A 12812-nucleotide genomic window follows, 5' to 3' on the forward strand; every position below is an offset into this window, starting at 1 on the left:
ATTTTATTTCTTCCTTTTCAATCTTTATGCTTTCATTTCTCTTTTTCCCCATTATTGCATGGCTAGACTCTCTAGTACAATGTTGAATAAAGTAGTGATTACAGGTATTCTATCTCAGGGGTAAAACTTTCAATATTTTACCATTAAATATATCTGCTATAGACTGTATTTCTATCAGTTTAGGCAAGTTCTATTCATAGTTTGCTGTGAATTTGTATAGTAAATTTTGAAATTCATCAAATCCTTTCTTCAATTTGCATGTGAGATACATATTTTTCTCCCTTTAAAAAATTAAGGTGGAAAATTATGTTGACTTTTCAAATGTTAAACTATATTTGCATACATGGAGAGTTAACCTCACTTGGTAGTGATACATTATCCTTTTTCGATATTGCAAGTTCCTTTTCTATGTATTGTGATGTCCTCGTCAGATTGTGGTATCATGAGTAGATGGACTTAGTTTGGAAGTGTTCCCTTTTTCTATTTACTGGAAGAATTTGTATAAAATTGGTATAATATCTTCCTTAAATGTTTGAAAGAATTCACTGGTAAGGCTTTACATTTTCCTTGTGGAAAGGCTTTTAATAACTCATTCAGTTTCCATTAATAAAGGAAACTCTCTAGATTTTTCTCTTTATTTTGTCAGTTTAATTTTCTGAGGAATTTGTCCTTATTCGAATTTTGTTTTTCATTATAAATTGTTCATTATGTCATTACATCTTTTCAATGTTTGTAATGTCTTTAATGATATTCTTGTTTTCATTCCTTTTCCATTTCATTCCTTTTTTCTCTTTTACTGATGTCTTACTGGGGGTATATGAAACTTTTCAAAAAACTAGCTTTCTTATTTTTCTTTAGCTTTGTTTTCTATTTCACTTATTTCTAATCTTCACTATTTCCTTCTATCTACATTCTTTAGATTTGATTTACTATTCTTCTTGACTCTTGAGGTGAAGTTTAATTGATTTTAACCTTTCAACTTTTATAGTAAATGTAGTGAAGGCTATAAATTTCTAAGCTTTGCTTTAGTTGCAGCCTACAATTTTTGATATGGTACATCTTCATTATCATTCAGCTTAAAATATTTTCTAATGTCTGTTGTTATTTCTTCTTTGATCTATGGGTTATTTAGAAGTATGTTCTGTTTAATTTCCAGGCACTTGAGGATTTGCTAGTTATCTTTTTACTGATTTCTACCATAATTTCCCTGAGGTCAGAGAGCATATTTTGAATTATTTCAATCCTCTGAAATGTTTTAGGGCTTTCCTTATGGCCTGTTTATTATCAATTTGGGTAAATTTAAAATATGGGCTCAACTGAAATATGAATTCTGTCATTGTTGACAATGTTTCCTGCATGTCAATTAGGTCAAGTTTGTTAACTGTGTTCTTCAGATCTATCTTTTTACTACTCTTTTGTCTGTTCACAGGTATGTTAAAGTAACTCTATGGTTGTGAATTTCTCCACTTTTCCTTTTAGTTGTCTATTTTTGCCTTATACATTTGAAACAATGTTATTAAAATTATAAAATCTTCCTGGTAGATTGACTTCTTTATCATTACAGAATATCCGTCTTTATCTCCAGTAATGCTTCTTGATTTAAATCTGTTTTATCTGACATTAGTATAGCTATATCAGTTTTTTCATTAGTAGTTGCATGGTTTATCTTTTTCCATCCTCCTACTTTCTGTGCATCTTAAGATATGTCTCTTGTGAACATAGGTTTTATTTTCTTCCCTAGTCTGATAACATTAGTTTATTACTTGGTTTATTTAGTCTTGATTTATTATTACTTAGTTTATTTAGTCCATTTTCATCTAATGTAATCATTGATTTAAGTGCTTTTATATCTACCATCTATTTGTTTTCTATTTGACTCACTGTTTCACTTACCTTTTTTCTTCTGTCTTGCCTTCTTTTGGATTACTCAAATATTTCATTTTTCCTCTCCTTTTATTTTACCATTTTTTAAAATAATTAATTAATTAATTTTATTTTTGGCTGCGTTGGGTCTTAGTTGCTGCGTGCGGGCTTTCTCTAGTTGTGATGAGTAGGGGCTACTCTTCACTGTGGTGCACGGGCTTCTCATTGTGGTGGCTTCTCTACATTGTGGAGCATGCGTTCTAGGCGCATGGGCTGCAGTAGTCCTAGCACACAGGCTCAGTAGTGGTGGCTCGTGGGCTCTAGAGTGCAGGCTCAGTAGTTGTGGCACATGGGCTTAGCTGTTCCACGGCATGTGGGATCTTCCTGGACCGGGCTCAAACCCATGTCCCCTGAATTGACAGGTGGATTCTTAACCATTGCGCCATCAGGGAAATCCCTATTTTACCATTCTTTTTCATATTACAACTTACATCTGAATTACATTTAATAAAATTATTACATTTACCACTTCCTTGATAATGCTAGAACTTTATACTTCCATTTTTGATGCTTCCATTATTGTTGTCATGTATTTTAACTCTACATAAATTTCATACTCCAGATTACCGGTATTTTTTAATAACAGGCAACATTCATTTATATTCTCCTTTTCTAGAGGTCTCCACTCTTTCCTGCATTCTGTATTTCCACCTGGGATCATTTTCCTTCTGACTAAAGACCTCTCTAAAGAATTTCGATTAACGCAGTCTTGCTGGTGACCAACTCTCTTTTTTGTTTGTCAAAAACATCTATATTTCAGTTTCGTTTCTGAAGGATATTTTAACCCTATATAGAATTTTGGGTTAACATTTTTCCCCCTAGCACTTTAAGGATGTCCTGTAGGTAATGAGGTTTAAATGCTTCCTTGTTGACATCAAAAACTGTGGCATAATGAAAATACTGAAATTGCTTAATGTTGTGATTTTAGGATTTACAGCACCAAGAAACATCTCCTTCACTTTAAATTCAAGGTCATAGAATCATGGTCAGAGCTTGAAAAGACTTTACAGATCATCTAGCCCAATTTCCTCCCTAATAACAATCCTAATAGGAGATTATTTAGTTTTTGCCTTGAACACTTTTCCAGTTTTGGGGAATTCACCAAATCACAAGATAATGCATTTCATTCAAAAAGAGTTCTAATCATAAATGGGTTCCTTACAGTGTACTGAAAAAAAATCTGCTTCTGTTTAACTCCCAGTCATGGAAACTTATTCTCCTAAAGGAGCAAGTAAGATATTTAACTTTAATTATTTGTTTTCACTTATGATATCAAAGAGAGGTATTATGTCCTGGCTTCCAGGTTAAGCATGTCTTCCTCCAACCTGCCCAAGTCGACCCTCAACCTTCACCACCTCCATGTTCATGATGGGTCACTAATCCCTGTCAGTTATGTTCCTAAAAATAAATTGGAATTTAGGTCATCATTCCCATAGCCAGTGGCTTAATTTAGGGCCCATTTCTCACCTGGATTGCTGACTCTTTCCCTGATTACAAGCAGATGGTAAGAGATCTCATGCAAATCCTATTCTTCCATGCATAAATTCTTCAACAGCTCTCCACTACAGAATTGCTTTCCAAACTGTTTTTTTTTTGAGATAGAGGGTGGAGGGTAGAGTTGTTTGTTTATTCTGTCATTTGCTCTGTTTTTCTCTCATTATCAGCAAAGTTTAGCCTACAAAACTCACTATAACCCAGGAAAACTTTAGCAATTTTAGATGCAATGGTTTGAACTAAATGAATAAAGTCTAACACCCCCACACACACACTACAAATGACCTTGGAGTTGGGATATGATAACCGTAAACTTCAATATCCTAGCAACTAAAAAGAAAAAATAAAGCCTGAAAGTACACAATTTATCACAGCTTGTGGCTAAAAAAATGAAGATGAAATAATTTAGAAATGACAGAATTTATAATAAAGACACCTGGGCTCAAGTCTTATTACCCTTTCTTATTAGCTATGTAACTTATAGTAAGTTATTTCACCTCTTTGAAGTCTATTTGTTTGTCTGAAAAAGACAATTAAGAATACCTGCCTTGATAAGGATTAAATGATATAACAACCAAAAAACAGATTTTTTTAAAAAAGTGAAATAAAGAAAAAAGATTAAGTTTTCAATGCAGCATTGTTCATAATGATGAAAAATTAGAAGCAACCTAAATATCTATCAACAGTGAGATGAATACTAAATTGTATGTATTTACCGCAGGAATACTTCAGATTTGAAAAAAAAGGAAAAAGAAAAAATATGTTTGCAGCTACTGACATCTACATGGATTAATCCCCAAAACATGTTAAACGTAAGCAAGCCAGCCACAAAAGAATCAATCATGATTCCACTTGTAAAAGCTTCAGAAACAGGCAAAATTAAATATTACATAGATAATAATTTTTTTTTAAAGCCAGGGAATGATGAACATAGAATTCAAGAAGGAGGTTACACCTGGAAGGGGACAGGGAGAGACAGTCATGTGAACAGGGAGGGGGCTCTGGTGGCTTCTTAACGTTCTATTAAGGGGATTGAGGGCTAATGGGAGTTCATTTTATAATCATTCTTTATATGCTGCATGTACCCATATACACACTTCTGCATTTATGAGTCAATTAAAACAAACAAAAAAATCATTTAAAACTTTCACTAGGGCTTCCCTGGTGGCGCAGTGGTTGAGAGTCTGCCTGCCGATGCAGGGGACACGGGTTCGTGCCCCGGTCCAGGAAGATCCCACATGCCACGGAGCAGCTAGGCCCATGAGCCATGGCCGCTGAGCCTGCGCGTCTGGAGCCTGTGCTCCGCAACGGGACAGGCCACAACAGTGAGAGGCCCGCGTACCACACACACACACAAAGAAGTCAAAAGGATATAGCAGTGAGTTTGAGACTCCCATAGACCAAGTCTGGGAAAAGTTCAGTATCAAAATAAATGACAGAAATATATTGTAACTTACCGAATAAAGCAGGAATCCATGAGTCCATTCTAACAGAGATGAATAAACAAATGAACAAGTGGAGAAGGGGCTGCTCTTCCTTACAGCAAGCAGAATATGAATCAAAGCATCAGAAAGGATGGACTCACCATTTGACAACCAGAATAGTAATAAGTGATTCAGGTAAGAACTGTTAGTGGACTCAAACTAACTGGTGACAATTTGATGAGAAAAAGGATATTCATACAGTCTCAAAGAATATCCTCACAAAGTGCTTTTAACTTTACAATGGAGAAACCTGATAGATACTATCCTAACCAAGTGATCAAACTTAATATCATCAGGAATGGGACAATTTGACATGGTGCACTTCCTGATATGATACAGTGAAAGAATACAACATCATTTTTGTAGTACTTTTGTAGAAAAATGTATATCCTGAGTCTAATCATGAGGAAACATTAGGTAAACCCAAACTGAGAGACATTCTACAAAGTACCTGGCCTATACTCTTCAAAAGTATCAAGGTCATGAAAGAAAAGACTGAAAAACTGTTCCAGATTGAAGAAGAAAAGAAACAGGACAACGAAATGCACCAGGTGATCCTGGACTGGGATGCTGGAGCAGAGAGGAAAATCATTGGGCTGATCGGCAAAACCTGAATGTGGTCTGTGGATTAGATGGCATATGTCAATGTTAATCTGATTTTGACGGTTGACTATGGTTATGTAGGAGTATTCTTGTTTTAAGGAAATATCACTAAAGTAGCATTAATGGGGCATCATATCTGAAACTTTCAAATGGTTCAAAAATTATATTGGATGGAATCACATTGAATCTATAAATAAATTAAGGTATATGAACATATTTACAATATGTGACTTCCAATCCATATAGCACAGAGCACTCCATTTATTTAAGATCTCCTTAAATGCCTCTTCAGATAGCCTAAAATTTTTTCCATGAGGATCTTGTGTGTATATTGTTAGACTTATTCTTAGGTACTTCAAATTTTTTATGATATTGTTTAAGAGATCTTTCTAAAAACATTCATTTTCTGTTAGTTGCCGATGTACACAAATACAACTGACTTTTGCATATTGATTGTGAAGGCAGAATCTTTGCTAAACTCTAGATGTTACTGAATTGTCTACATATATAATCATATCAACACAGGAACAATTTCCTGCCTCTGGGAAAGAAAAACCCAGAGAATTATGGTGACTATAACTTGTCATAAAAATATACAATGGCTGCCATTTCAAGAGATTTTTATAGTTGTACAAATACGTTGACATAATGTTAGCTGGGAATAGTGTAGCCATGGACCATCTTTAAATTAAATCACATCAGGAGGTAAGGTATGATTCTATTTGCTTCTGAGACCTCTAGGCAACAAGTCCCTTACAAGGATCATATCTTCTTTAAGTCTGTATCAAAAGAAATACATTGCCTAAGATGCACTCAAAGTAATTTTAAATACTCATAAATTCTAATTAAGTTCTCAGCATGTAAAACAAGCCTATCTAGGGAAGTTATGATCAAGGCTTCACAAATGACTTCTTGGAAACCTGAACAATATGCTTTCCACAAGCTTTCTGGTGGTCTGGCAGCTCTGCAAGGACTCCTGACTTTTGCCCTTTTCCTTGGCTCACATTCTTTCCATGTGAAATAAAACAACTTCCTGAAGAATGGACTGCTACCACATTACTGGGTAGCAGGGCACAGGGCACGTGTGGGTACTCTGGAAAAAGCAACATCTCAAGAGATACTTGCTTAATGTCCCAGGAAACCAGAAAGCATCTACAGACTAACAGCTTTAGCTGGACAAGATGCCAGAGAGCCCTAAAGGCAAAAAGGAGCCGGAAGTGGAGTCCTCACTTGTGAGGTTTAAAAGTGAGGGGAAACAGAGAGCCCACTTGATTATGATACACTCTTTGGGTTGTCTCAGTAGATTAAAAGAAAATTAAAAGTTTAAAAGTACATTTCCTACTGGGTGAAAGGTTACCAGCTGGTATTCCACACCCAGGTCAGTGACCAATCTGCTCCTTACACAAGCGTGGCAGAAGGAACAGCTCACTCACGACATTACTTCTCCAGAGTCAGTGTGTTATGTCTCTGCTTTATGCTCCTTAGAAAGAAGATGAAGGACTTGAAAGCCTTGATGTGTTTTCCTAGTAGTTGCCATTGGGATTAGGCTGAGCGAGATCCTGAGGACTTTATCCCGTGGTGTGCCCTACTCTTATTTTTGCTTTGTCCGCACGAGAAAAATAAAGATGATAACTTAGTGTTGAGATGTGAATTTGGGGGTTTATATGCTATGGGGAAATTTTTAAAAACAAACATAAAACTATGTACATTATGAGGAAATTATGCAATAAAAAGTATAAAAATTAAAAAAATACATCTTCTAAGTTTCAGTATGAAATGATGAGAAAGTTCTGGACATGGATAGTGGTCATGGTTGCAGAACAACGTGAATGTACTTAATGCCACCGAACTGTACACTTAAAACTTAGTAAAATGGTAAATTCTATGTTATGCATATTTTACCACAATAAAAAAATTTTAAAGGTGCATTTTCTATTGTTAAACACCTGATATTATTGAGTTGGCCAAAAATTTTGTTTGTTTTTTTCCGTAACATGGCTCTAGAAGCACTTAGTTGTCTTTAACTATATGCAAAACAATTTTGTTAGACTGTATTGTGACAGCTGTCATATCAGTGTGCATTAAAAAAAAACTTATCAAAATTGGTGAATTTTTGTATAATTTTAATATTGAAGATGGAAGAAATAAGCAACATTTTTGGCATATTATGCTTTATTATTTCAAGAAAGGTAAAAACGCAACTGAAACGCAAAAAAAAAAAGATTTGTGCAGTGTATGAAAAGGTGCTGTGACTGACTGAATGTGTCAGAAGTGGTTTGTGAAGTTTTGTGTTGGAGATTTCTCGCTGGACGATGCTCCATGGTCCGGTAGACCAGCTGAAGTTCGACAGTGATCAAATCGAGACATTAATTGAGAACAATCAACATTATACCATGTGGGAGATAGCCTACATACTCAAAATACCCTAATCAAGCGCTGAAAATCATTTGCACCAGCTTGGCTATGTTAATCGCTTTGATCTTGGGTTCCACATAAGTGAAAAAACCTTCTTGACCATATTTCTGCATGGGATTCTCTACTGCAACATAATGAAAACATTCAATTTTTAAAACAAATTGTGACGGGAGATGAAAAGTGGATACTGTACAACAGTGTGGAATGGAAGAGATCGTGGGGCAAGTGAAATGAACAACCACCAACCACACCAAAGGCCGGTCTTCATCCAAAGAAGGTGATGTTGTGTATATGGTGGGATTGGAAGGGAGTCCTCTATTATGAGCTCCTTCTGGAAAAGCAAATGATTAATTCCAACAGGTACTGCTCCCAGTTAGACCAACTGAAAGCAGCACTTGACGAAAAGCATCTGGAATTAGGCAACAGAAAACACATTATCTTTCATCAGGATAACATAAGACTGCATGTTTCTATGATGACCAGGCAAAAACTGTTACAGCTTGGCTGGGAAGTTCTCATTCATCTGCCGTATTCACCAGACACTGCACCTTTGGATTTCCATTTATCTTGGTCTTTACAAAATTCTCTTAATGGAAAAACATTTCAATTCCCTGGAAGACTGTAAAAGACACCTGGAACAGTTCTTTGCTCAAAAGATAAAAAGTTTTGGGAAGATGTAATTATGAAGTTGCCTAAAAAATGGAAGAAGGTAGTGGAACAAAACAGTGAATACATGTTGAATAAAGTTCTTGGTGAAAATGAAAAATATGTCTTTTATTTTTACTTAAAACCCAAAGAAACATTTTGGTCAACCATCAGAATCTGGCAGCCCTGTGTTTTTGACTCCAACTGTTACACCTCTGGAACCTACAGCACATTATTTAACTAAGCGTCAGTTTCCTTATCCATAACACAAGAATAATAAAGTACTTACCTACCCATTATAGGATGCTGTAAACTTGAAATAATTTATGTGGAACTTAGCAGAGTTCATGGCACGCAGAAGGGGCTCAATCAATGTTGGCTCTTATTTTCTTTTTAGGTTTTCATACCAATACAATTCTTTTATATTTTTTACAATGAGGACTACAAACAAGGCTCCAGTACAAAAAGATTTGGGTTATTCTTTCTTCCTAGTCCTTAATGTCATATAGAACTATAGAACAACTTCCCATAAAATGAATTCCATGTTGTAGTCAAGGGACATATGAGCCCCAAGTGCTGACCACTAAGCCAATGGTTAATAAACCTTAAAGTCTCACACCCTAAGAGGCAACAATTTCAGAGAAACCACAAGAACTTGAAATAATTTAACAGGTTAATGTATATATTTTTTATCAAGTATAACATGGTCATACAAAAGCATTTGTTACAAATATAATTCACACATATAAAAAGAGGCTATTTTATTTTTTTGTCCCTTTTATATCCTATTTTACGCAAAACGACAAAACCAAGAAAATAACAGAACTATACTAGTTCCAAAAACTGGGAATTTTATAAATGAAATATATCCAATCATCTATACCTCCTCTCAAATTCCAAACAATGAGGCTTATTGAATTATACTTAGAATCAACTTAAATAAATCTTTGTATGATTCAGATGAAACATACATTGTCAATGGTTATAAACTCAGGTAGAAAAAGTACATAAAATTATTCATAAGTGAAAACACTTCATACAAAAGAAAGGGTTTTTTTTTAAAGAAAATCCCAGACAATATTAAAAGGAAAGGCACTGAATTTTAAAACACTGTTTTGGACTATTATATAAAATACCAAAAGGTTCAGAGCTGTTGAACAACAAAAGTTTATGCAGAACAAAGCCGAGAAGTGAAAATTACTAAATGTATAATAGCTAAAACCAAATAAGACATGACTGAACTATACAATTTGGAAACATGTTTAAGTGCATTTTCTTTGTACAATTCAACTGCCTCTCACGTGTAAAATCTGGCAATTAATTAAAATGCAATTAAATACAGATTTGCAAGCCTTTTGGCCATTACGCAAATATGAAAAAGTTAAGTGACTCGCCAATTGAAAAATACAAGGTTACACACATACCATAAAAGCACAAATGGTCAAAGATACACTATAAAATTGTGTGAAAAAACAATCATACCAAACAAAGATCTTTCAGGCACTTGCACTCAGAAACATTCCTTTTATAAATAAGCATGTAGTTTCACGTCAAAAAAATAAAGCTGATTTCCTCAATTGCACCTATTAGTTGAGAGCTATATCATATATTAGGGATGCACTTAAATGGACCATATTATGGGGAATCAACTGAACTTTAAAAAACATGAGTCCATCTATTTATTCACAACTTCAAAAATACGTATAATTCCAGTGAGGCACAGATGGGGCCCTATCAAAACATTCTGTCATTCATTATAACCAATACAGGATAACACAACACAATGACAAAAAACAAAACCCATGATTTGGCAATCCTATACAAGAGAGGCCCTGTCAAAAATTTCTTCCAGAAAACAAATACACCACCACAAAACAACAGAACAAAAACAGAAAAACTGAATTCTGACAACCCTACACAAACTGTGGGATTTCATCTTCAAGGTCTTCAAACTGCTGCATTCGTTTTAGCCTCGGTCTCTGACATGCTGGATGTACACCAGGTAAGTCACGTTCTTCAGCCTTCTCTTTAGGCTTGCTAACCAGCTGCACGGGACCAGCTGATGCATTTTCAGAACCTGGAACTGATTTCAGCGCGTGCTCCTGGGGAGCGTGAGTTGTGCAAGGGGGCACAGCTGCGGAGGATGTCACAGATTTCTCCTCATCCCCTCTCCCACTAGCAGCAGGAGCAGGTGGTTTATAAAACGTGGTCCAGTGCTGGGGCTGCAGTGTTCTGGGTGCTCTGACAGGAGCAGGAGGGCAGGAGTCAGAAGACCGTCTCTCTGACACCTGTCTGGCTGACCTGATGGGTTCTGTGTATGGCTTACTGGTGGTGCTGACTGGGTGGTCCCCACCACTCCTGATGCTCACTGACATTTCTCTTTCCTGGAATGCACTGGGCACAATCACTGCAGTCTTTGCAGTCAGGTCATTTTGTTCATACCGTTTCTCCCGAGTTTTCTGTAGAGGTTGCTGATCAAAGCCATCAAATTTGGAACAAACAATAGTTGGGGTGTCTTTTCTATTAACTCCTTCAAAGGTAGGATTCTTGCAAAACTTGTCTGAATTTACATTCCCCATATTTCTGCCAGTTCTCTCATTAGGAGAGCTTGCAAGAAGTAGTAGTCTGTCTACAGGCAAACTTACAGGTCTAATCTTGGTCCTTGGAGTATGCCTCTCGACACCATTTATTTCCCTATCGGACTTCAGAGTAGGCAGCTTGGAGGTTTTACAAACATCTTCCATCTTTTGTGATGCTGATTCAAGCTCTTGGTCTACAAGCAAACGCACTTTGTTGTCTGAAAAAGGAAAAGATTCATTTAAAAATCAAACTTTATGGCACGTAGTTAACAAGGGAGTCCAAATGAGTTATAGATGAACACCCTCTCAAAACAAGGGTCTTCATATATTTTTTCCAAGTTATTCTCTAGGCAGAGGAGTAAAATACTCATAAAATATTAAAGGTACACTTTGAATTAAAATGTTAGAATTCCACATTTATTTAAATCAATATAATAAACAGCTACAAAATTCACTGCAGGTTAGTGAAAAAAAACCACACTTGCTGATGTAGCTTCTCTTATGTGCTGTGTATGAACAAGTATTTGCTGGCTGAAAGGGTTGTCACGATTTCAACAGGCAGATATTGGTGTGTTACCCTCAGAAAAGTTACACCAATGTACATGCCAACCAAATGTAAGTATGCCCTGAATCCTAAGGCTTTTGCCAACTCAACCTGCTTTTCAGTTACATTCAACCCACAGTGAGAGCATATCATATTAAATGCCTTCGATGCCCTCATCTTATCAACTGATAAATGGACTATCATATTCATCCTGTCTGATTAAGGTTGAATAGTTTTATTTTAAGTAAAAATTGCCATTCTCTTTATTTGCTGTTTACTCCCAGACGTACTTTCTTCTCTTTCCTATCAAGTCTGGACCCATGTTTTCTCAAACTGGGACCCTGAACTCCTTCAGACCCTATCCTTTTTTGTAGCATCTCCCCTAAAATAGTCCCATTTCTGGTAAGTTCTGGCCTTCTGCTCATGCTCCTCTTTTGGGCAGCGGTCTGCAAACAGCAACCCATCAGAATGACTTGACAGTCCTTACCTCATCTGACCTTTCTCCTTACCTGAGACTGTGGACCTCTCTTCTCTGGGCTTCCAGGACAGTGCTCTCTTGTTCTGATTTCCCAGGTGCTTCCCCACGTGTATAAAACACCCTAAGGGACCTGACACACTGTGGTCAGGCTGTAGGCACCAAAGTGCATTCTTTTTTTTTAAAGAAGATGTTGGGGGTAGGAGTTTATTAATTAATTTATTTTTGTTGTGTTGGGTCTTTGTTTCTGTGTGAGGGCTTTCTCTAGTTGTGGCAAGTGGGGGCCACTCTTCATTGCGGTGGGTGGGCCTCTCACTATCGCAGCCTCTGTTTTTGCGGAGCACAGGCTCCAGACGCGCAGGCTCAGTAGTTGTGGCTCACAGGCCTAATTGCTCCGCGGCATGTGGGATCTTCCCAGACCAGGGCTCGAACCCGTGTCCCCTGCATTAGCAGGCAGATTCTCAACCACTGTGCCATCAGGGAAGCCCCAAAGTGCATTCTTAAGTTCTAAGGGAAAAAACTTGAGTGTAATGGGTAAGAGTGCAGACTCTGAACCCCACCTGCCAGGTTTAACTCAGCTCTACCCCTTCTGCACTAGGCAAGGCAATCTCACTGCCCCTCAGTGTCTTCATCTGTCAAAAGGAATCATA

General features: G+C 36.6%; 1 protein-coding gene across 3 annotated transcripts in view; it reads right to left on the bottom strand.

The window, feature by feature from the left end:
• Positions 1-9225: 9225 nt before the first annotated feature.
• Positions 9226-12812, bottom strand: part of ARHGAP29 (Rho GTPase activating protein 29) — a 64079-nt gene continuing 60492 nt past the window's right edge. For all 3 annotated transcript variants that reach the window (XM_060025930.1, XM_060025925.1, XM_060025923.1), the window contains one exon: positions 9226-11361. In XM_060025930.1, the coding sequence (XP_059881913.1) occupies positions 10478-11361 (884 nt within the window). In that variant the 3' untranslated portion in view covers positions 9226-10477. The remainder of the gene's footprint in view (positions 11362-12812) is intronic.

This window comes from Delphinus delphis, chromosome 1 (genome assembly GCF_949987515.2).
Source record: "Delphinus delphis chromosome 1, mDelDel1.2, whole genome shotgun sequence".
Taxonomy (NCBI): Eukaryota; Metazoa; Chordata; class Mammalia; order Artiodactyla; family Delphinidae; genus Delphinus; species Delphinus delphis.